Source organism: Ranitomeya variabilis, chromosome 3, assembly GCF_051348905.1.
Source record: "Ranitomeya variabilis isolate aRanVar5 chromosome 3, aRanVar5.hap1, whole genome shotgun sequence".
Lineage (NCBI taxonomy): Eukaryota > Metazoa > Chordata > Amphibia > Anura > Dendrobatidae > Ranitomeya > Ranitomeya variabilis.
Window position 1 is genome coordinate 614,858,205 of NC_135234.1, and position 27,297 is coordinate 614,885,501.

Genomic DNA, 27,297 nt, shown 5'->3' on the forward strand with positions numbered 1-27,297 from the left:
GTTTTTACCAAGGTGGAATCGTATTCCAGAAAAATATGCAGAATGTTCATTCTTTGTGCTGAATCGCTGGGATTACACACAGGAATGCATTGATCCGCATACTTCCCGCATGGGGCTATGGCCACCATGTGGGAAGCGGATCATGTACGGTTGGTACCCAGGGTGGAGGAGAGGAGACTCCTCCAGGCCCTGGGAACCATAAGTTTTTTTTTTTTTTTTTAAACAATCATGATATTCTCACCTTCCGGCATCTACAGCAGGCTTCCTGCCCCTCGTGATGCTCCCGGTCCCAATAATGCATTGCGAGAATGACCCTAGATGACGTAGCAGTCTCGTGAGATTGCTACATCATCTGGGGTGCGTGTGTGTGTGTGCGCGCGTGTGTGTGTGTGTGTGTGTGTGTGTGTGTGTGTGTGTGTGTGTGTGTGTGTGTGTGTGTGTGTGTGTGTGTGTGTGTGTGTGTGTGTGTGTGTGTGTGTGTGTGTGTGTGTGTGTGTCATTCTCGCAATGTATTACTGGGACCATCGTGAGAAGCAGTAAGTCTGCCAGGTATGTCGGAAGGTGAGAATATAAATGATTATTTAACATTACATCTTTTTACTATTGATGCTGCATAGGCATGTTTGACCAACCTGTCAGTTTTCCAAGCGATGCTACTGATCGCTTGGAAAACGCTAGCATTTTGCAAGCTAATTATGCTTGCAAAACGCTAGTGTTTAGCGGGACTACGCATGCCAATTCCGCATGAGTTCTTCCCACGGCACAGTTATGGACATTTCCATGGCAATTCTGGATGTGTGCCTACAGCCTAAAACCATTAATAAAGAAGCCATTTAAATTGTATTTTTGATGCTGCGGGAAGCTGCTGTAGCTTTAACAGCCTCTTCACAGTTTGGGAGGGCAGTCAATGCTATGCAAAGTAGAGAACTGGATCTGATCTTTGTCTTATTCAATATAGATCTGCCATATGCCCAGCTCACTGTTGCAGCAAGTGAGAAGGTTCTGGCTGTGCCGATTTTAGTAGCCTGTCTGCCTTTCCTGATGCATCGTCAGCCTACAGACATGGTGGTGATACTCACTGATGCCAAATAGTTATCCAACATGCTGAAAACACTGCATTAATTGAGCAATCGGTAAAGTTGCAAGAGTCATGTGTGTAGACCCCACATTTATAAAATGTCAGGAGAACTACACTTTGTCAGACCAGGCAGAGCATTTGCTGTGGTAACTTACAGGAATCTTTTCCTGGAGGAATTTAAAACTGAATGGTCTGATTACTCATTGATAAAGAGACTCGTTTCCAAAGCCGATCAATATGCAGGAATTAGAGATGCATCATTTAGAGTAGAGCGTGACAACTTTATTAGACTAAATGACAAAGTTTAAAAATAATGTCTCCACCCCAATAATTTAGATCAAAAGAAAAAGTAGCATGATGATAACAGTCCAGTTCGTGTGGGGGGCGATAAGACTTTGCTTAATCCTGATGTTGTATGGATGTGAAGCAGCAGCAGGTTATGATGGATGAACAAACTTCAGTTACTGTAAAAGAAAGAATATATAAGTAACCCAAGAAAATTCAACAACAACTCAAGACCATGTATTCCTCTATTCAATCTGCTTAGCCACAGTCTGACACACAGAAAGCGCGAGGAAAGTTTCTATAGCATCTTTGTGCAAACCAAAAAGCAACAGAATGAGGCTTATGGTCTATCATTAGATGCAGATCATACTGGACTTAGGTCACAGTCACATTAATTGACTGGTTCAGATTGGCTTCAGGTCTTTTGACTGGAACTAGGCATCATGTGTCTGAGGACAAGCTTTGCAGGTAGTGTCAGAACAGCCCATCTGACTTTGTGCAAACATTACATTGACAGCTTAAACACCAGTCAGAAAGCCTTCATCTGAGAACCTGAAGGGTACGCAAGAACTAAAGCTAAAAGGAAACTTCCTCTAGTGCTTAGAATCCCATTTAAAATGCAGGAAAACATTTCCATTCCATATTATAAAAGATCACCAACTTACACATTTTTCAAGTTCCAGGCCATCCTTGAAGAAGGTCAAAAACGGTGTTTCTCCATCCTCACGGAAATCTAGGAGAGCGACCATTCCATCTGGATTCATAGTTTCTCCTGTAAAAAACTACACATAACATGCAAATTAGAAAACCAGACATCATGGACACATTCAAACTTTTTCAAGCATATTTGGAGTGTGCCTGATCTGAAGTCCACTAAACCTGCTCAAAAGAATTAAACAAGTGCTCAGTGTTAAATCTGCATGTGTTCAGTGGCAAGCTGATTTACCACATCTTGTGAATTGATATGGGGGGGGGGTTAACGGACAGACAACATAGCTCTGCTGCAGATAGTTGACAAGCCACAGCTTGTAACCCAGCACTGCAGGTGAGTTTACACAGCGTAAAGGAAGCATGGTGTATGGGATTTCTATAAATCCCATCCACTGTGCTCGTATTGTAGAATGCAGCAGTTTGGAAGCAATGCAGGTGAACTGTCTAAAATGCTGCTCCTTCAGGATATGGGCATGTACACCAAGGGTACATTTTTCACAATCCGGAAGTAGCAACGAATATTTGCTGCGTTTAAAGCACTGCAGTCTAATGCAGGTAAATCCACATGTTCACTGAACTTAATACACACCATTAATGAAATTTCTGCTGCAGAGATGCTGTTCTCCACAATAGAATTAGACATGGTGTGGTCTTGTGTAGGAGAGGGGGAGAAGGGTGGTGATCTGCCTCTTCCCTCCTGTCTAGACATTCCTAGCAACAATCTCCCTTGTAGATGAGTGTCACTGGCTCTTCCTATCAGTACACAATCTCAGCTTCCATCTCTGTAATGGTGGAGTCACTGAATAGATTTTGCCTCAAAATTGAAAATCTTGATAATGCCTGATCAATTATGGTAGAGCGAAGCAGACTGCACTTTAGTCCACCGAGTTTAACAGACGACTATGAACTAGAGTACTTAAGAAGGTGATTTCAGAGTGGTGGACACTAAAAAGTACCAATTGTACATTATCCCTCACATTAGAAAGAGGATAAGAGCCAGGAACCTACACCAATGCATTAGCATTTAAATTATGGTGATAGGATAACACATTTAAAGAGTGGATTTGCTTTATGACAATATTAAAACTTTACCCGATAATTTTTGAAGTTTCCAAGAATTTCTTTGATTTTTCCTGCAGCACCAGTCATAAAAGGCTTTACTCTGTTTGGATTACTTTCCTCAAGTTTACATTTGATGCTTGAGGAAAAAAAAAAAAAAAAATGCATTCATAAATCTGATCACATCTATGCAGTTTTCACATATACATATTCACTGTAGCTCAGTCAGACTTTAGAGTTGTTTCATAGGAACTAAGCCTCCAAAAGGTGTCCTAAGATAGTCATCATTGCCACACTGCACCAGCAGGAGTTCACAACATACAAATCAGCGATAACCAAAAGATGCACTGAATGGTACATTACAGCACCAACTTGCCCACATGGCCTGGGCAGTGTGGTTTTGGAATATGAAGCAGCTTTACCAACACCATTAATAGCTATGCAGTTGTCAGAGCTCACACTACTACTAGCATAATCGAGAAAGGAAGGTGGGATTTCCATGGTACAGCTTTAAGACTCATCCGGTATACAAGTACATGTGGGCAAGTTTGAATAAAGTTTCATGCCAACCATCAAGTCATGAGTCCACACTAATGGTCAATGTATTGTCAACATCACCATCCTGTCATGTGGTCATAAGGGGCCATAGTGTTGCAGAGGCCACTAGCAGAACTTTTGGATGCCATAACTTAGATGGGTGGAGAGTAAATATGACCAGCATTGTCACTGGAATAACCTTGGAAAACTTCACGCAGCAGGACTTTGAATACTTGCACAGTAGCTAGGAATGGTGTGCTCCAAATTCAGAGTACAAGACCTAGACATCAATAGAAGGCTGCACACTTATACTTTGAATTGAAGCAGAGAAGGATAGAGAATACATATCTCCATACCGCTAAGATTCCTAGATCAAAAGAACCATTTGCATTCAAGGAATTAAAACCAGATACCCAAGGGAACCATTCTTAAGTGGCGATTCCTTTAGCCCACTTAAATAGGCTTTTCAGAGTTAACACACATCTGAGAGTGAATAGTCACCTTTGTTTATCTAATCCAGTATGTGGAGGTGCCACATCATACATATGTCAAACATCTTGCACCTCTTCTGAATTACACTAGTGGCGTAGCCAAATTTTTTTTTTTTTTAATGTATGCATCTTCTGAATGTATGAAGAGGAGCCAGCTGCTCAAGCACAAAGTTGTGTTCAGCGTCAAGTCTGATCACTTACGCTTTCATATAGTCTTTAATATACTGTTTGTAGGACTCCTTTGTGAAGGCAGTTTCCTCAAGTTTGTGGTTTAATACTACATCAACCCCACTGATCTTAGATGCTTCTGATGTTTCTTCCTGACACTCTGCAGACGCATTGCCACCAATGAGGGCATCATCAATCTGACCTTCCATTCTGGTGACGATCTACAAGAGAAGAGGAAATTATAAGACAAGATCAAACGCCTCTTTGGAGGGGGTTATAAGAATTACTGTGCCCAAGCCACCGCCAGAAGCTTACCTTTCCATCAACCTCAATACACAGCCCATCAGAAGTTTCTTTGTACACGTAGATGTCAGAGAACATTTCATCTCCTAGAACAGGGAGGGAGAAAAAAAAAGTGCAATTAAGACCACGATATCTGGATGAGGTATCAGGCTACACTAAGCCCATCTGTTATTAGGGTCTGCTGTGGAAAGACACCAGCAGACCCAAGACCACCTCATATTCCCCCTTAAGATTTACAAGTTGTCTACATCAGCATTTGCACATGTAAAGCGCCATGGAATAAATGGTGCTATAAAATTATATCATATTTAGAGACCAAACTAATATTGTATGTCAGGGATATATACACACACACAATCCCAGAAACATATGCCCTGTACTATACATAACACCACTGCTACACTCCGCCCCAGAGAGATCAGGAACCCCGAGCACCGCCACAGAAAGGGAACCCCAATTCTGCCAATAAACACTGGACTGTTCAGGTAAAGTATCAGCTGTGTGCAGCTCAGAAACAGGAGCGGCCACTGCCCCATGTCACAGGTATGACTGTCTATAGGCCGGGATGCACAGGTGTGCCCGTGTACCCACAACCCGGCCCCCTGCAGCGCGGAGGGCACCCCTGTACAGCTGGCAGGAGGCCTGTGCCCGCCGCCGCTCACCAGCACTAGTCTACCCGGTGACGCCCCTCCCCCACATCCGCATGTTTCCCGCCCATTTCCCGGTGATGACGCACAAAGCAGGAGGCGAGAGTCGCGCTGGCGGCGGCCCAGGCCCGCGGTACCGCAGTGCTACCCGGCCGCAGAGGGGAGGGGAGCAGCCGGCCGCTCACCACGTTATCCCCGCTAGTCTACTGCCGCCGCTCTCCCTCACTAGCAGCTCCCAGGCCGCGGCCTCCACACACCGGTAAAAGTTTGAGTCCTACCACGTATAATAGCAGCACAAACCGCCGTCAGCCAGCCCCGCAGTGACCCCGTACTCACCGGTGAGAATATCCTTGAAGATAATCATGGTGGCGGAGAGCTTGGCGCTGGAGTCCCGGAGAGGTCTGCGGGAACCTCAGTGTCGGCGAAGGGTGGGGAGGAAAAAGGAAGGAGTCAGCGCCTCACTTGCTTCATATAGAGGCGGCGCGGCCCTAGTGACGCCTCCAGCGCATGCGCAGTGCTGAGTAATGGGGGGAGGTGAGGCCGCGTGCCCAAGTGTGAGCCTCGGCAGAGGAATGTCACCGCCCCTTTGCGCTATTACCGCGGCCGCTCCTGTGTGCAGCGCCATCTACCGGGGATCACCGAACTTGTTTCTACAAACTTCACACTACACTGTGGCGTGAGGAGAGGATGCGGCCCGCAGCCGTCAGTTGTGTCTGGGCTTCCTGCAGGCTCCATGGTCCTGGGAGGATTGTATTAGCTTCTCCAGCTTGTGTATGCCGTACACAGTTATCCATGTGATGAAACATTTATTAAAAATTATGTGCAGTAAACCATGAAGGGGCGAACAGGAATGTCCTGCACTTTCTCTAGGAAGCAAACTCTGTATCATGCCCAGTATGGAGTACAGGCAGCTGGCATGAAGTCCCAGAGTAGCCACCTCCCTTTACTTGGCCCCAGAGGTGTAGCTAGATGGCCCCCTTAGTAGTAGCCCCCAGTCTATTATCGCCCCCTTAGTAGTGGTCCCCAGTCTATTATGGCCCCCTTAGTAGTAGTCCCCAGTCTATCTTAGCCCCCTTAGTAGTGGTCCCCAGTCTATTATGGCCCCCTTAGTAGTAGTCCCCAGTCTATTATGGCCCCCTTAGTAGTAGTCCCCAGTCTATTATGGCCCCCTTAGTAGTAGTCCCCAGTCTATTATGGCCTCCTTAGTAGTCCCCAGTCTATTATTGCCCTCTTAGTAGTAGTCTCCAGTCTATTATGGCCCCCTTAGTAGTAGCCCCCAGTCTATTATGGCCTCCTTAGTAGTAGCCCCCAGTCTATTAAGGCCTCCTTAGTCGTAGCCCCCAGTCTATTGTGGCCCCCTTAGTAGTAGTCCCAAGTCTATTATGGCCCCCTTAGTAGTAGGCCCCAGTCTATTATGGCTCCCTTAGTAGTAGCCCCCAGTATATTATGGCCCCCTTAGTAGTAGCCCCCAGTCTATTATGGCCCCCTTAGTAGTAGGCCCCAGTCTAGTATGGCTCACTTAGTAGTAGCCCCCAGTCTATTATGGCTCCCTTATTAGTAGCCCCCAGTCTATTATGGCTCCCTAAGTAGTAGCCCCCAGTCTATTATGGCTCCCTTAGTAGTAGTCCCCATCCATAAAGACACAAACAACACAATCTTAAAAACAAAACAAATATATACTCACCTAAACTCGGCGAATCCAGCAGACAGCGGCAGGTGCCGACAGTCCCACATGATGACGTTATCGTGACGGGACTTTGACGTCAGGTGCGTGGCGCGGCGACATCATCACATTGCTCCGCCCTGGGCTGTTGTTTAGACCTCAGACCTAATGTGACTTGTGGCCTACAGAACAGAGAGCGGCAATGCAGGTAGACCATCTCTCCCTGCACTGTCGTAGAGTTTATATCGCTGCGGTGTGCATGCTGATACAGTTAAGGCTACTTTCACACTAGCGTCATACGACGCACGTCACAATGCGTCATTTTGTAGAAAAAACGCATCCTGCAAAATTGCTTGCAGGATGCGTTTTTTCTCCATAGACTTGCATTAGCGACGCAATGCGACAGATTGCCACATGTCGCAACCATCGTGCGACGGTTGCGTCGCACCGACGCCACAAAAAAAGTTACATGTAACATTTTTTGGTGTGTCGTGACCGTCTTTTCCGACCGCGCATGCACGGCCGGAACTCCGCCCCCGCCTCCCCGCACATCAGAATGGGGCAGCGGATGCATTGTAAAACTACATCCGCTGCCACCGTTGTGCGGCGCTTTCACAGATTGCGTCGGTACGTCGCAACGTCGCATTGCGACGTGCGTCGTACGACGCTAGTGTGAAAGTAGCCTGAGTGTGGTGCATCTCCAGGAGGGCCCCTCAAAGAGCGGGCTTCAAGGCGACCACACCCTGTGCCTCTCAGTAGCTACTCTATTTCTTGGCCTTGAAAAATTGAAGCTGATGAAAACTAAATCTACATACCCCAAGTCAGTATTCATAGAAGCTACACTGAAGTTTTTCTTTTAGTTGGAAAATTCAGTTTTGTTTTTTTTTAAAGGAACCTGTCATGTGAAAAAAAAGTTATTAATCTGAAGATTAACAGCGTTCGGAACCTGCCCGGCACCCGCACTAAACCTCCACTTCCTGAGGAAATGAACTTTATTCCTCACGAGTGTTCAGATTTCAGTCACCACTCTGTGTATGGAGAGCGGCAGCTATAACTGCGCCCCCAGCCCTGACTGACAGCCAGCCCTAAGGCTGCCGTCACACTAGCAGTATTTGGTCAGTATATTACATCAGTATTTGTAAGCCAAAACCAGGAGTGGGTGATAAATGCAGAAGTGGTGCATATGTTTCTATTATACCTTTCCTCTAATTGTTCCTGGTTTTGGCTTCCAAATACTGATGTAAAATACTGACCAAATACTGCTAGTGTGACGGCAGCCTTATACTGAACAGTCAGTCAGAGCCGAGAGGGCTCTATATAATCTGGCCAACGTCCATTTCTCCTGATTCCACCATGAACATGTATGTAAATTTCAATGGGATGAGCGTAAACCAGTGGTCCCCAACCTTTCTGACCTTGAGAGCCACATGCAGCACTGAGAGAGGGTCGCGAGCCACATCCAGCTCCCACCCCCTTCAAAGTAGTGTCAACCAAAGCCCCCATTACAGGTATAATGATAACCAAAGCTTTTCCACAGAAATCACTCCAGAGCAGTACACTGAGATCCAGGGGTTCCCACAATACCCCCATTCAGTATTCTCCCAACACATTGTCACATCCAGCTTTGAGCACCTCCTCTAACAGGTAGTACAAAACTCCAGCGTACCATACCTAAAACATCTCTAAACCCCTAAAGGTACCGTCACACTGAGAGACTTTACAACGAGAACGACAACGATCCGTGACGTTGCAGCGTCCTGGATAGCGATATCGTTGTGTTTGACACGCAGCAGCGATCTGGATCCTGCTGTGATATCGCTGGTCGGAGCTAGAAGTCCAGAACTTTATTTGGTCGTCAGATCGGCGTGTATCGTTGTGTTTGACAGCAAAAGCAACGATGCCAGCAATGTTTTACAATGGTAACCAGGGTAAATATCGGGTTACTAAGCGCAGGGCCTTAGTAACCCAATATTTACCCTGGTTGCCATTGTAAAAGTAAAAAAAAAAACAGTACATACTCACCCTCTGATGTCTGTCACGTCCCCCGGCGTCCGCGCTGCTGCTCAGAGCTTCCTGCACTGAATGTGTCAGTGCCGGCCGTAAGGTAAAGCACATCGGTGACGTCACCGCTGTGCTTTAGGGCCGGCGCTCACACAGTGCAGGGAAGCGGACGCGACAGGCACCGGAATGTAAGTATGTAGTGTTTGTTTTTTTTTTACATTTACACTGGTAACCAGGGTAAACATCGGGTTACTAAGCGCGGCCCTGCGCTTAGTAACCCGATGTTTACCCTGGTTACCAGGGGACTTCGGCATCGTTGGTCGCTGGAGAGCTGTCTGTGTGACAGCTCTCCAGCGACCACACAGCAACGCTGCAGCGATCGGCATCGTTGTCGATATCGCTGCAGCGTCGCTTAATGTGACGGTACCTTAAGACCAGTAAATGTGCACCCAGATCTGCAATTCTCTGAAGGGCTACTCACAAAATTCACCATTTTGACATGTGGTCTTCATTGTGTGCTCATTGTTTTCCCCTCAATCACTATGCCAAAATCACCATACTGAAACAACAGGATCATTTACATGCAGATCCTTTGTTTAGCCGTATCATTGTTTTTTAGATCTTTTATTTGTTTTTTTTTTGGTGCAGTGAAATAGGAGAACATGTTAGCTGATGATCACATTTCTTATAGCATTGGCTAGAAAAACCCAGACAATAGTTATCCCATATGAGAGTATATTTAGTGCAGTCCCGCATTCCTAACAAATTTTTTACCGGTCCACCAGACTTTACGTATCAGAAGCAGGGTGGGGAAGTGTTTTGATTTAGCTTTGAAATTGTGTGATTCCAGAAGGACCAAAGGGCTAATCCCCCCCCCCGCTGATTTAAGAACCGAAGTTCTTAAGAGGTAGTTTATCTCATGCACCAACTTTGTTTCTCGACTTGGACACCAAAGGGCTTAGATTTATGGGAATGTAATTGATAACCTCCCTTGTAATAAGAATGCATGGGTACTTAAATTGATGAACCACATAAATTCCCATATTGTTCTTTGGGGGATTATTTATTGGAAGCAGGGCTGATTTCACCAATGATTAATATGAAATTTTGGGAAATTTTATGGCCTAATTCCATTATGGTGGAGAGGGAGAATTAATATCGTCTACAAATAGTAGCAGATCATCTTCGTAGAGGGCCTCTACTCCCTATTCCCATATGTAAACCCTTTAATTCCTGGGTGCTGTCTAATAATAATTGCTAGAGGTTCTATCGTGAGAGCAAAAAGTAAAGGCGATGACGGGCACCCTTGTCTTGTCCAACAGAACGGGCTGAAATTTGTTCATTGAGTCTCTTTGGGACCAATGATTGCAACCTAAGATCCATTCCGCCTCCTTTCTGAGAATCATGTTGTCAAAATTGTCTCCTCTTGTTTTGCGTCTGATAAGTTCAACCATACAGAACTATATGTCATCAAGACATCCCTTGTGTGCACCATTCTTATCCGATGCTATAGATGTGTCACTTTCATTGATAATGTCACCTAGATGTTTTCCGACACATCACCTCGGCTACCTTGAGGTTTTGCAAATATAATATAGAGAGCATGTGCAGGTGGATTTGTAAACTACCCCAGATGTTTTGCAATTACCAAAGTCTCTGATAGAGATAATTTTCCTTTTGATGTGCTTTTGAACCTTTGAGGCCATGTGCACACGTTCAGGATTTTTCCGCGTTTTTTTCAAGTTTTTTCGCTATAAAAACATGATAAAAACGCGAAAAAAAGCTTACATATGCCTCCTATTATTTACAGGGTATTCCGCATTTTTTGTGCAAATGTTGCGATTTTTTTTCCGCGAAAAAATCACATCGTGGAAAAAAAAGCAACATGTTCATTAAAAATGCGGATTGCGGGTATTCCGCACACCTAGGAGTGCATTGATCTGCTTACTTCCCGCACGGGGCTGTGCACACCATGCGGGAAGTAAGCAGATTATGTGCGGTTGGTACCCAGGGTGGAGGAGAGGAGACTCTCCTCCACGGACTGGGCACCATATAATTGGTCAATAAAAAAGAATTAAAATAAAAAATAGTCCTATACTCACCATCTGATGGCCCCCGAAGTGTTCCCACCTCTCCGGTGCATGCTCTCTCTTCGGTTCCTATAGATGGTGAGGTTCAGGACCTGTGATGACGTCGCTGTCTTGTGATTGGTCGCGTGACCGCTCATGTGACTCACGCGACCAATCACAAGCCGTAACGTCATCACAGGTCCTGAACCACATCGGCATCTATAGGAACGGACGCCGCTGAGGAGATCGTCTGGGTGAGTATAACCATTTTTTATTTTTTTTTATTATTTTTAAACATTCTATCTTTTACTATAGATGCTGCATAAGCAGCATCTATAGTAACAAGTTGGTCACACTTGTCAAACAGTATGTTTGACAAGTGTGACCAACTTGTCAGTCAGTTTTCCAAGCGATGCTACAGATCGCTTGGAAAACTTTAGCATTCTGCAAGCTAATTACGCTTGCAGAATGCTAAAAAAACCGCGAAAAAAAAACGGAAAAAAACGCAAAAAAAAAAATGCGGATTTCTTGCAGAAAATTTCCGGTTTTCTTCTGGAAATTTCTGCAAGAAATCCGGACGTGTGCACATACCCTTACATACAATCATACACCTGCAGGAACAGCAGTTACCACCTTTGAAGTACAGCATATTCTTCTATCAAGCCATGTTTCTTTGTTCTGTTGTCTAGAGATTTGCAGACTCAGCCATCTGTGGTTCCCAACAGTCAGTTGTGACGTGGGAGAGAAAAGGGATAATTGGGGTGCCACCACTGAGGACTGTAATGTGTGTGATGTTAAGGTGGAGGAAGAGGAGCAGATGCCACTTGATGCACGCTTGCCATCTACTGGAGCACATGTTCTTTCTGGCCCTCATCTACAAAGCGTACCGCTGTACGGCTGCCAAAGAAAAGGAACAGAGTTGCCCGTCCAGTAACAGAAGTTGTAAAAATGCTGCACAATTGCTAACTGCAGCAAAACAAACTGACTTCTCATCCCTCATATACCTGTCTCACAATTCTAAACATCTATTAAGTACTCTCATCTCAGCTGAATACTTTGCCTCACCACCTGTGAACTTGACACAATAACGTCCCACCTCATTCCAAACCTTACCACAGTCTTCAGTCCAAGCCTAACCCACCTCTTCAACCTGTCACTAACAACTAGTGTCTTCCCTCCTAATTGAAACATACTTTGATCACACACATCCTCAAAAAGCCCACCCTTGACCCATCCCCTGTGTCTAGCTATCATCTTATATAATTTCTCCCCTAGGCCTCCAAACTACTGCAACATGTCCATTTTGAACTGTCCTCCCACCTCTCTTGCTCCCTCTTTGACCCCTTACAATTTGGCTTCAGACCGCCCCATTCCACTGAAAACTGCCCTCATTAGAGTCACCAACGACCTACTAACTGCCAAATGAAAGCGACACAAGTTTGTCCTCCTCCTTCTCCTGGCATCTGCCTTTGACACAGTGGACCATTCCCTCTTACTACAGACTTTCTGATCTGTTGACATTACAGACTGGGCCTTTTGTTAGATCTCATACCAAACAGACATTACATTCAGTGTCTCCCAGTGCCTCCCACTTACACACCATCTCGCCCCCTATGTGTCCGTGTCCCCAAGGTTCAATTGTAGGCCCGGGCACTATGCTTAGGGCGCGCACGCTCCCTCCCTCTTAAAGGGACCCCCACGTCAAGCTAATGTATTCCCAGCTTATAGATGGGCGACACCTTCTATTTAAGGCTTTTCCAATATGGAGGTGCCTGAGTTACGTTGTTAGTTTGCCTTGCATGCTTGCTAGTTGTCAGGTTCCCCAGGTCCGTCCGTCTGCTTGTCTACCCTGTACCCATCTGCTGGTACCTGTCTGCTCGTACCAGTCTGTGCTCTTCTGTCCATCAGCCGGTCCAGATCGATCGCACCTGCCAGTGCCATCCGTCTAACATCCGGTCCAGCCTGCACCTGCCAATGCTTTTCTGTTCCTCAGCCGGTCCCATCATGTACCTGTGGTTCCAGTGTCCCTACAGTGCCTACCTGCATTATTCATCCCTCCTTCAGGCTGTAGTAGCCTACCTGCTGTTCGGGGACTCAGCTGCCACCTTCTAGGTCAGCCATGGAGTAGCACCTGGTGCCACCTCCTTGTCCCTCCTTGGGTGTCAGTTTTCGCCTGCTGTCACTTATCTGAGTTGGGTTTTGGTAGGCCACCTAGTTACGCCCCTCCAGGCATTCCAAGGGCTACAGCACAGTGGTTCCACCACCTTGCCTGTTACAGTCTCCATCTACTGGGTTGGCTGTAGTGGAAGAGGTGTCAATCCTAGCTATACTAGTTCTACTCTATTGCAATTGATGCCACTTTGTTGGTGTCTGCCACAAATTTTTTGTAAATGTGTAGACTCCCGATTGGGTCTCCTTCACGTGTGTTGCCTGTAGCAGTAGGCCTCCCAGACCGTCAGGTCTCCACTTCCTTTGAGTCAACTACCTGTGTTACTATCCTTAGATTTTTCTGACAATAGTCTTCTACAAAACTGATATTTATGCTACCTGAGTGTGGCTGAGCATGAAAGCAGGTTGAGCTGTTGCATGTGGTATCAGGGCTCCCAGTACAGCAGGCCTACACCCACCTCGTCTTACTTTGACTTTCAATTGAAAGCTGTAAATGCTGTCCCAGACCATGATACCTCATGCATGGCTGATTGCTGCAGTGCCATGTATAGCGTTTCCCTTACTTCGGGTCTTGGGGGATACTCGCTTTGCATGGGAATAACGCATACAGGCACGATATCTCACACAAATTAAGTCCATTCCGGTTTATTAAAGCGTCATAAACCACACAATAAGCCAGGTTACACATCACCAGCTTACACATAGTCTGTTACTTTGACATGTGCGGCTTTACAAAACATTCTGTAGTCACGCCTTATCTCTTCAGTGAGCAGGTGACTGCACAGTTCATTACATGCATCAACGGAACATATTAATCACTGACAGTCTGTTCCAATGGCAGATACGTCTCTGCCGTATATTACAGGTTTTTTCCCGTACCAGGGGTTACCTCTCAGGAGCTTTGACTCCACACACTGACTCCTGCCAGTGCTGGTTCACAGGAAAACTGCCTCACTGGGATCACCGTCCTTGTGCCCAGGGCCCTCGGATAATCCAGACCCACAGTATGAACTGTAGCTTTCCCAACACAGAAACCGTCTCAGGCTCTGTAGATGCAGCCTCTCCATGCGCTACCAGGAAGTCCAATCACAGGCACTTCCAACACAGGCCATGATCTTACCAGGTGCTTGCAGGACTCCAGTCCATCCCAGGACAATCCAACACTCTGACCATTCCAGGACTCACACTCTTACCAGGTGCTTGCAGGACATCTCCACTGCCAGGAGACTCCAACACTGACCGTCCACTAGGTCCACGGTCTCAGGTGCTTCCAGGACTTCTCCAATGCCAGGAGACCCCAACACCGACCCGCCAGGACCTTGCATATGGACCAAACGGATCCATACACAGGAGCCATGTGACTCACACCCTGGTCACATTACATACCTGTAACCACTCCCCTGGGTGGGAGTGTGGGTGTGTGTGGCTAATTTGACCCTCCCATCTCTCATAACTAGCCCTGCCAGTCTCCCATTAAAACCACACAATTAGTTGTGGGACTACAGGTCCCAGAACACAACATAACTTTAGACTGACAGCACAGAGTGTCTTCCTCTGCGACACACATACTGGCCATTTATAACCCTGCCGGACTTTGTCTCACCACCACAGTTATACATCCAAGCGCATCCTGCACTGCACACACAGCGCCCCCTGGCTGTGAGATTGGTCACTGCACCACACATGCTACAATTTGTACTATGGGTGAATTGAGACCACTTTCCTGGTGTCTCCCCCTAATTTAATGTGTTCTGGCAGCTTTTGGGCAATTCGAAGGTGTTGTGCATGCGTTTGTTTTTGCCTCCCATTGACTGTAATGGCATTTGGTTATGTTCTGCGAATATTCTACAAATAAATTGGCGAATATTGCAAATTCGGCAATCGTAATCTGAAACGAACATTTAAATATTTCCTTATCTCTATTCATAATTTTCTCCATTTCAACTAAAGCCACAGTTCCACCTGCCACAAATCAGCCGCAAGGCATAATGCTGCATATTGCCCACACCAGTTATTTGCCGCAGGTGAGTTTGAATGAGCATCACATGATTGAAACAAAGTTTTTTTACCCACAGTTTTGGAATGGTGGCAACAATTATGTCTGGCTCATTTTTGGTGTTTTGTGTTAAATTATGTCCAATTTACCTTTTTTTCTCTCTCTCTGTCTCTTTTTTTTTCTATTGTTCCAATGCACACAAAGGAAATAAACATGAATATAACAAAACGTGTGTAATTGAAATCATTTTCTGGTAGAAATACTTCATTTTCTTAAACAATTTCAAAGGTGCCACCACTTTTGCCCATGACTGTGCTATACTAGAACAGCTAAACTTTATGTGGGGTTTATCAGAATCATTTTTTATTATAGCATCTGTGTACTGCCTACTATTTAACATGAATGTAAATGTGTTTGGCTGGTTTTGAACCACATCCCTAAATACAGTGGGGAATAAAGTATTTAGTCAGCCACCAATTGTGCAAGTCTCCCACTTAATAAGATGAGAGAGGCCTGTAATTAACATCATAGGTAGACCACAACTATGAGAGTCAAAATGAAAAAACAAATCCAGAAAATCACCTTGTCTGATTTGGCAAGATTTATTTTGCAAATTATGGTGGAAAATAAATATTTGGTCATTAACAAAAGTTAATCTCAATATTTTGTTATATATCCTTTGTTGGCAATGACAGAGGTCCTATGTTTTCTGTAAGTCTTCACAAGGTTGGCACACACTGTTGGTGGTATGTTGGCCCATTCTTCCATGCAGATCTCCTCTAGAGCAGTGATGTTTTAGGCCTGTCTCTGGGCATCACAGACTTTCAACTCGCTCCAAAGGTTTTCTATGGGGTTGAGATCTGGAGACTGGCTAAGCTACTCCAGGACCTTCATATGCTTCTTACGAAGCCACTCCTTCGTTACCCTAGCAGTGTGCTTGGGGTCATTCTAATGCTGAAAGACCCATTCAGGTTTCATCTTCAATACCCTTGCTGATGGAAGGAGGTTTGCACTCAAAATCTCACAATGCATGGCCCCATTCATGCTTTCAGGTACACGGATCAGTCGTCCTGGTCCCTTTGCCGAGAAACAGCCCCAATGCATGATGTTACCACCCCCATGCTTCACAGTAGGTATGGTGTTCTTTGGATACAACTCACCATTCTGTCTCCTTCAAAAGCGACGAGTTTTGTTTCTACCAAACAGTTCTACTTGGGATTCATCAGACCAAATGACATTCTTGTCTTCTGGATAATCCAAATGCTCTCTAGCAAACTTCAGATGGGCCCAGACATGTACTGGCTTAAATAAACTAAATCCCTTATAAATTTCCCAGGGGCAGAAAGGCATAGGAAATAGAATAGTTTACTTAAAATATATATTTAATTACAACATAATTAAAACCAAATAAAATTAGCAAGGGGATTTCTCTAAATACATACAGCCGGGAGCAGTGACAAAAGCCAGGAAAAGTGATGCTGGGCAGCAAAAAAAGCACAGTAATCTACACATATAGATAATAGGACCACATGGAATGGGAAACTGCTTAAATTAGTGTTCACCTAAAGAATCCAGCATAGAGCTAATTAAAAGTGAATCATACTACTGTACAGTGAAATAATTAAATGTGCCCCAAAAGAAAAGTAAAACTTTTTTTTTTTTTTTTTTTGGGGGGGGCAATTGCTAACGTGACTCAGCATGCCATACATCACCTTGTCATTTAGTTGAGGTGAAATTGAACTGTCCGCGTAGCGCATGCAGATTTTAAAAAATACATTTTTCTGTTGTTAAACATGATACAGCCTGACATATACCACGTTGTAATTTAATGGCGGTGAAATTCTTCTGTCTGTGGAGCTGTAGCACAGTAAAAAAAATTTTTTATAGCTGTTGCTAATGTGATTCATCACACCATATTGTAATTTTGTGGTGGTGATATTCAGCTGTGTGCAGATCTGATACAGATTAAAAAAAAAAACATTTTTTTCTGTTACAAACATGAAACATCAGGTTAGATCTGAGCTTGAAATTGTTTTCAGCATATGATTGTATACAGACCTCATCTACAGTTAAAAAATACTTTCTTCTGTTTGTAACGTTAAATAGCAGGCTAGATGTTAGTTTGACATTTTAGGGTGCTGATATTGTTCTCCATAAAGTGGTACACATGATAAAATCAAAAGCAGACTACTGGGACTGGTATTTCAGGCTGGTAAGGATCCAATATCCATGAACCTTGCCAGCCTGATAATACCAGGAGGCAGCAGTCTGCTTACCTTGGATGGTTAGCAAAAAATCGTAGTTACTTACCGATAACGGTATTTCTCTGATCCCATGATGGCACCACGGAGAGAGGGGTCCGCCCCCAGGGACAGGAAACCTACAGGTGAAAAAGGGCGTACCTCTCTCCCACATCAGTTGGTTTACAGAGCCTTTATACAGAACTTTAGCTGCAACTCAACATTTGCACAAATTAAAACTTAACCAATTTAATTTAACAGAGGCACCGTGACTAAGCTAATGACTAATACATTATAGTGTGCACACCTGTGTGTGAAAAGGGAGGGAATATACGGGTGCCATCATGGGATCAGAGAAATACCGTTATCGGTAAGTAACTACGATTTTCTCTATCCCCCATGATGGCACCACGGAGAGATTTGCATAGATTGTAACTCTTAGGGAGGGACCACTGCCTCTAGAACCCTTCGCCCAAAGGTGAGATCTGAGGAGGTCAAGTCTAAGCGGTAATGTTTGCAAAATGTAGATTGGGAAGACCAAGTGGCAGCTCTACATATCTGTTGTATTGATGCGCCAGCTCTCTCTGCCCAGGATGATGCCACTGCTCTGGTTGAATGGGCTTTTATATTCTCCGGAATGGTTGCCCCACAGGATGAGTAGGATAGAGTGATGGCGTCTCTTATCCACCTCGCCAATGTGGCTTTCGATGCTTTCTGTCCCTTCCGTGGACCCTGGAAGCAGACAAACAGAGCCCTATCCTTCCTGCACTCCCTAGTGGCTGACAGATATTGGACCAGACACCTTTTTACATCTAGGGTATGCAATGTTTTTCCCCCCTCATTTTTGGGGCTGGGACAAAAGGAGGGCAAAGAGATCTCTTGGGTTCTATGAAATTGTGACGACATTTTAGGGAGGTAAGCCGGGTCAGTCTTAAGAATGACTATCTTCGAGAATCTGAGTAAAGGGTGGGCATGCAGACAGCGCTTGTATATCGCTAACGCATCGGGCCGAGGTTAAGGCTACCAGGAGTGTGGTTTTTAGAAATAAAATTTTTAAAGGAGCGTCTGCCAGGGGCTCGAAGGGAGGTTTGATTAGAGCATTTAGAACAAGGTTTAGATCCCAGGGAGGAGAAGTATGGAGGGGAATAGGCCTGGACCTACTTGAAGCGCTAATGAACCTCATGATCCAGCGATTTCTGGCTTGAACCTTTAGAGTGTTTGTAGCTAGACCTTTTTCCAGTCCCTTCTGCAGGAACTCAAGGATTTTCTGTATTGGGATTTCCCGTTGGGTCTGCGCCGGATACTGACATGAATTTTTTCCACACTTTCCCATATATTTTGGTGGTTACAAGTTTCCTACTCTGTAATAGAGTGGATACTAGATTGGGGGAGAAACCCTTATCGCTTAGTAGCTTCCTTTCAAAAGCCAAGCTGTCATGTGTAGGCTCTTTACATTGGGGTGGAAAACTGGTCCCTGGGATAACAGGTTCGGAGTGTCTGGTAGGACCCAAGGGCTTGATATGGACATCTTTCTTAGCCACAAAAACCATATTCTGCGGGGCCAGAATGGAGCTATTTCTATCACTGCTGCTCCGTCCTCCCGAATCTTCCTCAGCACTAAGGGTACCGTCACACATTGAAATTTCCATCGCTACGACGTTACGATTCGTGACGTTCTAGCGATATCGTTACGATATCGCTGTGTCTGACACGCTACTGCGATCAGACACCCTGCTGAGAATCGTACGTCGTAGCAGATCGTTTGGAACTTTCTTTCGTCGCTTGATCACCCGCTGACATCGCTGGATCGTTGTGTGTGACAGCGATCCAGCGATGTCTTCGCTTGTAACCAGGGTAAACATCGGGTAACTAAGCGCAGGGCCGCGCTTAGTAACCCGATGTTTACCCTGGTTACAAGCGTAAACGTAAAAAAACAAACAGTACATACTCACCCGTCGGTGTCCTTCAGGTCCCTTGCCGTCTGCTTCCTGCTCTGAGTGCCGGCCGGAAAGTGAGAGCAGAGCGCAGCCGTGCTGCGCTCCGCTCTCACTGTACGGCTGCACTCAGAGCAGGAAGCAGACTGCAAGGGACCTGAAGGACACCGACGGGTGAGTATGTACTGTTTGTTTTTTTACGTTTACGCTGGTAACCAGGGTAAACATCGGGTTACTAAGCGCGGCCCTGCCCTTAGTTACCCGATGTTTACCCTGGTTACCCGGGGACTTCGGCATCGCTCCAGCGCCGTGATTGCAACGTGTGACCGCAGTCTACGACGCTGGAGCGATGATTATACGACGCTGCGACGTCACGAATCGTGCCGTCGCAGCGATGAAAATTTCAATGTGTGACGGTACCCTTAGGGAATGAGGGATATCGGAGGGAACGTGTAAGCGAGACAATAGTTCCAGGGAATTGTGAAGGCGTCTAGCGCTACTGGGCCCCCCCGGGGATCGATTGAGCAGAATGTGTCTACTTTCTGGTTTTGACTGTTCGCAAACAGGTCTATTTCTGGATGTCCCCAACGTTTTATGATCTGGTTGAACACTGATTGTTTTAGCTCCCACTCCCCTTGTTTTAAGCATGTCCTGCTCAAGAAATCTGCAGTTCGGTTTTCTGAACCTTTTATGTGGAGAGCTGTCAGGGATTTTAGATTGTGTTCTGCTATGTGGAATATGGATTGGGTTACCCCCATTAATGCTCGAGACCTGGTGCCCTCTTGGTAGTTTAGGTATGCTACCACTACCTGGTTGTCCGAAAAGATTTTTACGTGATAGGAGCAAATGAGCTTTAGAAAGTGCGTTAGGGCCAGTTTTACCGCTAACAGTTCTTTCATGTTTGAAGAGGCTAGCTGTTGATTTTGGCTCCAATTCCCGTGTGCCACTTGATCGTCTATGTGTGCTCCCCACCCCCAGGGGCTTGCATCTGTCGTTAGGATTTTTTCCGTCGGTAGTGCCCAAGGAACCCCTTTGGTTAAATTCACTGGGTCTGCCCACCATAGTAGGGAGTGTATCGTGTTTGACGAGATACTTAATCGCCCGTCTAAATTTCCGCGCAGAGACATGCTTGAGTCTAATGTTTCCCATTGCAGGTCCCGGGTGTGACATTGTGCCCACTGTACTGCCGGGATACAGGCGGTCATAGATCCCAGCAGGGACATCGCTTTTCTTAGAGTAGTGACCGGGAATGTTGTCATCTGTGACACTATCTGTGTCATTTTTTGGATCTTCCCCTGTGGAAGATAGCATTTCTGCGTGGTTAAGTCTAGGACTATCCCTAAGTACTCCTGTACCTGGGTTGGCACTATTCTGGATTTGGGTATGTTCAGTAGCCAACCTAGACTCATCAGTGAAGCCATGACCATCTCCAACTGTTGTTTGCAATGTTGGGATGAAGTTCCTACCACCAAGAGATCGTCCAGATAGGGAACTATTAGGGAACTATTAGGACATTCTGTTCCCGTATGTGGGCCATTACCTCTGACATTTTTGTGAATACCCGTGGTGCGATGGCTAACCCGAAAAGGAGAGCCCTGAATTGGTAGTGTTTCTCTTCCCCCTGGATAGTCACTGCCAGTCTCAGGTATTTTTCATGGTTGTTGTGGATAGGCACATGGTAATACGCGTCTCGTAAATCTAGAACAGTCATGAAGCACAAGGGAAAGAGCATCTTTACACAAGATTTTATTGTCTCCATTTTGAAATGTTGAATCTCGAGGAAATTGTTTAATCCTTTGAGATTTATGATCGCCCTGTGCGATCCGTCCGGTTTCCTGCGAAGGAAGAGGGGAGAGTAGAAGCCCATACCTTTCTCCTGGTAGGGGACTTCTTGCAACACTACCTTCTGAATCAAGTTCAAAATCTCTTCCTGAAGAGCTGACTGTTCGTGTGATTGTCTCTGAGGTGTTATCATGAAGGAATTGCCGGGAGGGGTGTGGAATTTCAGTTTGAGACCTTCTCTTATTATGCTTAGTATCCAGGTACTGTTTGAAATTTTTTCCCAGGCTGGAAGAAAACAGGTCAATCTCCCTCCGACCCGGGGAATACCTTCATTGTGATTTCGTATTGTCGGGGGGGGGGGGGGGGGGGGATTTGTTGAATATGAAGCCTTTGTACTTATTTCTTCTGTCCTCCCAACCATCTTTGTTCCCTTTTGGGGGTTTCCTCCGCATGAACTTTCTGCTCCGAAAAGGACGCCTGTAAGACTGATTGGGGAACCCGGGAAAAGATTTTTTCTTATCCCCGGCTTTGTCTAAGATGTCATCTAATGTTGACTCAAATAAGAACTCGCCTTCACATGGTATTGAGCATAATTTGGTTTTTGTTTGCAAATCCCCTGGCCAGCATTTTAGCCACAGGGCACGTCTTGCGGCGTTTGAGAAGGAAGCTGACCTAGCCGCCAGTCTGGCTGAATCTACTGATGTGTCGGCAAAAAGGCTGCCGCACCTTTCATAACAGACACTGCCTTTTGAAATGTCTCTCTTGAGACCTTTTCTTTTAATTGGGAATCTAAGTGCTCGAGCCATACCATTAAAGCACGGGCAGTACAAGTGGCCGCAGTGGCCAGTTTTAATCCACCTCCTGCTGCTTCCCAGGAGTTTTTTAAGAAAGTCTCGGCTTTTTTGTCCATCGGGTCCTTTAAGGTACCCATGTCTTCGAATGGCAGGGCGAATTTTTTAGAGGCCTTTGCTATGGCCACATCCAATTTTGGCGCCTTACTCCAGGATGAGCAGGCTGGGTCGTCGAAGGGGTATTTTCTCTTGGGGGTTAAGAGAACTTTTTTGTCTGGTTTCTTCCATTCTCTTTTAATTAGGGAGTGAATCTTTTCATTTATTGGGAATGCTCTCCTTTTCTTTTGTTCCAAACCACTGAAAATTATATCCTGCGCCGTTTTTTTAGGGCATTCGTCTACCAGACGGTCCCTGTTATGACCCCAATGGCAGGGGGTCTCAAAGACAAATAGCGAAGTCTGCAAACATAAAACCCAGCTCATAGGGCAGTGGTAACTGGGCTGACCATATACCTGAACCTAGCACACAAATAACAGCAGCCGGGGAACGTACCTACGTTGATTCTAGACGTCTCGCGCCAGCCGGAGAACTAACTAACCCTAGCAGGGAAAAGAAAGACCTTTCTTGCCTCCAGAGGAAATACCCCAAAAAGTTGGATACAAGCCCCCAACAAATAATAACGGTGAGGTAAGAAGAAAAGACAAACGCAAGAAATGAACTAGGTTTTTAGCAAAGAGAGGCCCACTAACTAATTGCAGAATATAGGAAGATGACTTATATGGTCAGCAAAAACCCTCACAAAAACTCCACGCGGAATATTCAAGAACCCCCGAACCGTCTAACGGCACGGGGGGAGAACATCCGCCCCCTAGAGCTTCCAGCAGTATCAGGAATCACATTTAGTACAAGCTGGACAAAAATAAGAGCACAGTAAATAACCAAAAACAAGAAAGCAGGACTTAGCTTAATTTTGCAAAGAACCAGGACCAGCAGAAAGGAGCAAACAGAAGGATCTGATTACAACGATGCCAGGCACCAGACTGAAAATCCAGGAAGTTCAAATAGCGACACCCCTGGACTAACGAGGCCAGGTGGGTACCAAGCAAGGGAAGGAATATCAAAGTGTCATATCACTAGTGACCACAAGAGGGAGCCAAAAAGTCTAATTCACAACAGGTCCCATTGTTGCCCTGACGGCTTTCACGAGGGCATCTGTCTCTTCGATAGGGAAGCAACTGCGTCCCCCTTCTGAAGATAGCGAAGAGGACTCGGAGGCTGATGAATCACTAGAATCGGATATTTCACTCTCTGACTCGTCCATACTGGATTCAGGGGACCTATGGCTTGATTTGCGTTGTTTCTTTGAGGTCTTAACGCCCTTAAGGGCACTCTCCACCTGGCTCTTTATTAGTGACTTTAAGTTTGAGGCAAACGCCGGGGATTCTTCCGGAATTGTTTTTTCTATGCAATTGCTGCATAGCTTTTTCTCCCATGAGGAAGGTAACTCTTCCGGGCATATAGCACATACCTTGTGCTTTGATTTGGTTACACATTTCTTTCCCTAGAAAAAAAGAGTAACTCTGTATTAAACTCAGGACTTTCACGTAGATCACTCACCCTCCTGTGGACAAGAGATACCGTCTCGGGCCTGGGGACTATATCCACCGCTGGATTCGTCACAGGTCGCGTGGTTTTCGCAGAAGCTCGGCTGCGTTGTGACCCTGAGCGTCCACTGCTGCTGCGCTGCTGAGAGGAAGTTTCCCTTGCGCTGATGCTGTGTACGCTGGTGCCGCTGTACCTGCGCTTGCTCGGGAGATAACTGTATAATCTCCTGCGCATCCTGCTGCTCCTGGTCGCTCACAGTGGCTTCCGCACTGTGATTAGTGCAGAGGAGATTTGAATTGTCCACATTTTCCTGCCTGGAGGCGCTCCCTTTATGCTTTGCGCTGCCGGCGGAAGTGATGATCTGAGCATGCGCACTGCTCGTTCTCATAGGGGAGGATATAAGCGGGGACACGCTGCCGCGCGCGCGCCCCTCAGCGTTCTGCCGACGCCCGCCCGCACACATGCTCGCCCTGGCCCAGGCGGCGATGGTGCCGGCGTTTCAGCGGTCCCACGTGCCCGGCGTCTCTCTGCCCAGGACTCCACATACCGGCATCTCGCCTGGGACCCCATGGGACGGTAGCCACCGCTACCCCCATGCACCGCTGTACGAGGCTATCTTGGTGACCGCCGCCACCTGCCTCCTTCCTTCCTTTTTTTTTTTTTCCCTTTGGGGAAGGCAGACTTAATCCTCTTCACTGCCTCCCCCTCCTCACTCACTCTCCAGGTCCGCCGACCCCAGCGGTGGTGCTTCAGGGAAGGAAAAAATGGGGAGAGAAAAACCGCTCGACCCAGCCGTGACAGGGTGCCCCCTGCCAGGAACCGAACTGGATCAGCCCCTGGTTTCCACGAAGGATCTTCAGGTACGTGCTGTAGGTTCCCCGTCAGGGACAGGAAACCAACTGATGTGGGAGAGAGGTACGCCCTTTTTCACCTGTAGGTTTCCTGTCCCTGGGGGCGGACCCCTCTCTCCGTGGTGCAATCATGGGGGATAGAGAAATAGTGGAATCACCTCCAAATAAAACAGTGTGGGGTCCCCCTATTTTGTTAAGCAGCCAAGGAAAAAGCAGACAGCTGCGGCCTGGTATTCTCAGGCTGGCAAGGCCCATGGATTTTGGCCCTCACCAGCCTAAAACTAGCAGCCCGCAGCTGCCCCACAATTGGCACATCCAAAGATGTGCCAATTGTGGCACTTTACCCGGCTCTTCCCACTTGCCCTGTAGCGGTGGTAAGTGGGGTAATATTTGTGGGGTTGATGTCACCTTTGTATTGTCCGGTGACATCAACCCGGCTTAGTAATAGAGAAGTGTCTATAAGACACCTATCCATTACTAATCCTATAGTTATATGGTACATAAAGACACAGCCAGAATAAAGTATTTTAATTGAAATAATCACAGACTCCTTTAATAGATCTTAATTAAACCATACTTACTGCATCGCCCATTCCACCGATGCCCTCGTTCTCCTGTAAGAGAAATAAAATAAAAAAGCAACAGTATACCATACCTGTCCACGGAGAAGATAATCCATAATGTCCCACAACGAGTCCATCTCTGCTACATTTGGATGCCTTTAGCTGAACGGTGGCATTATGCCAACATCCAGCCTGGCATCCAGACACAGCTGAGCTTGTAGATGAGCACCAGAGATAAATCGGTCTCCAGCAGTCACCTGCACTGTAGTTTTCACAATCAGCTGACCGTGAGCACTTAAAACTTAACGTTTAATCACTAAAGTAAAATGGACAACAAAATAACACAAGAAAAAAACAAACTGCTTGTGCAAACCAGTGCTCTATTAAAAAATGGTTTGATCTCACCAATGGACATGGATCCACAGCAAGTTCCCCTATTAGGTCATCTCATGAATAATTGATTCACGAGGGGGGAGGGGTAGAGGATATAAGGTTATATAAATACCTGTAGGAGCCAGTGGGCCAACAGGCAAGATTAATAGCTAATGTGACTGTGCCTATGCATTCACCTAGGCAGTGACACAGACAGTTACGGATCCGACCACTGTGGGGTTCAACTACACACACAAAACTTGCACATACTCAAAACGCACCACACATAAAACTCGCCATGCGTAAAACTTGCTGCACACAACTTGCTACACTAGCCTGTCACATGCAACTCGACACACAAAAAGTTGCTACACGCATGTCGCCACACAAAACTCATCTCACAAAAGTCGCTACACGCATGTCGCCACACGCAACTCAACATACACAACTTGACACATGAAACTCGCCCTAAAACACACACAAGTCAGGTATTATCCTTCAAAAATAAAAATCTGATTAATAAGCAGACAAACTACAAGAGCAACAAATGTACCATATAGGAAATACGGCAGCTGTCAGTCACATGACCTGTCTATTATGTGTATGTGTGAGCTAATATATACTGCCAGGGAGGAGGGCTTCCTGTTGGCTGGGGATTTATCAGGCTGCCAATTAGCTTACAAATACTGAGGTAAAAATACTGAGCAAATAACGTGTGAACGAGGTCTAATACAGGAGGAGATGACACACACATATATACTATATACAGGAGAGATGACACAGGTATATACTATATACAGGAGCAGATGACACACAGGTATATACTATATACAGGAGCAGATGACACACAGGTATATACTATATACAGGAGCAGATGACACACAGGTATATACTATATACAGGAGGAGATGACACAAAGGTATATACTATATACAGGAGGAGATGACACACAGGTATATACTATATACAGGAGGAGATGACATAGAGGTATATACTATATACAGGAGGAGATGACATACAGGTATATACTATATATAGGAGGAGATGACATAGAGGTATATACTATATACAGGAGGAGATGACTTACAGGTATATACTATATACAGGAAGAGATGACATACAGGTATGTACTATAGGAGGAGATGACATACAGGTATATACTATATATAGGAGGTTAATCCCATTATCCTATTTAAATTTTGGCCTGCACTTTAACCCCTTAATGACCGCCAATATGTCTTTTAACTGACCTGAAATATAAGAGAATAGCCTCCCCATACAGGTAATAATCCAGGAGCTGTCGGCTGTACACTATAGCTTACAACTTGCTGTATCAGCCATGATCAGTGTTTGCACCATCCAAATCTGTTTAACCCCTTAGATGCTGCTGTTAATAATGACTACATCATATAAATGGTTAACAGAGTGTGGCTTCTCCCTCTTTATCCCAATTGGTGCCCTCAGATCATGATTGTGTGGTCCTGATGCTTGCCGTGGCAATTCACGACCAAATACCGGCCTTAGAGTCTGACGGCTGTTGTAACCTGTTCAGTAGTTAGCGGCATTTAGTTGGTAAAAATACACATTGTCATTTCTGTCATGTCAGTTTGCATTAATTCCTGAAAATTACCTGAAGGGTTAATAAACTACCTGACTGCAGTTTTCAATATGTCAGGGGGTGCCGTTTTTAAAATGGTATAACTTTTGGGGGTTTCCCAATATATGGGACCCCTAAAGTCACTTCAAACATGGATAAGCCCCCAAAAAATAAATTTTGTAAATTTCCTTGAAACAATGAAAAATTACTGCTACATTTTGAAACCTCCTAAAATACTAACAAAATAAAATAACATTTTACAAATGGTGCTGATGTAAAGCAGACATGTTGGAAATGTTATTTATTAATGGTTTGCTGTGGTATGACCATCTGGATTAAAGGGATAATCATTCAAAGTTTAAAAATTGCAAATTTTTTAACATTT

The 27,297-nt window shown here is 45.6% G+C and overlaps 1 protein-coding gene and 2 non-coding genes across 3 annotated transcripts; all 3 read right to left on the reverse strand.

Moving 5' to 3' along the window:
* Positions 1-1,338: 1,338 nt before the first annotated feature.
* TPT1 (tumor protein, translationally-controlled 1) lies at positions 1,339-5,771 on the reverse strand. Its single transcript, XM_077297363.1, has 6 exons — positions 5,616-5,771; positions 4,645-4,718; positions 4,363-4,550; positions 3,167-3,272; positions 2,029-2,145; positions 1,339-1,542 (listed from the first exon to the last, which is right to left on the reverse strand). Exons 1-6 carry the CDS (start codon positions 5,641-5,643, stop codon positions 1,540-1,542), a joined length of 516 nt encoding a protein of 171 aa, XP_077153478.1. The 5' UTR covers positions 5,644-5,771; the 3' UTR covers positions 1,339-1,539.
* LOC143818660 (small nucleolar RNA SNORA31) lies at positions 1,597-1,726 on the reverse strand. Its single transcript, XR_013224654.1, has one exon. It is a non-coding gene; the product is annotated as a small nucleolar RNA SNORA31 (small nucleolar RNA).
* On the reverse strand, positions 3,350-3,426 carry LOC143764101 (small nucleolar RNA SNORD58). The gene has a single exon (XR_013213062.1). It is a non-coding gene; the product is annotated as a small nucleolar RNA SNORD58 (small nucleolar RNA).
* Positions 5,772-27,297: the final 21,526 nt, after the last annotated feature.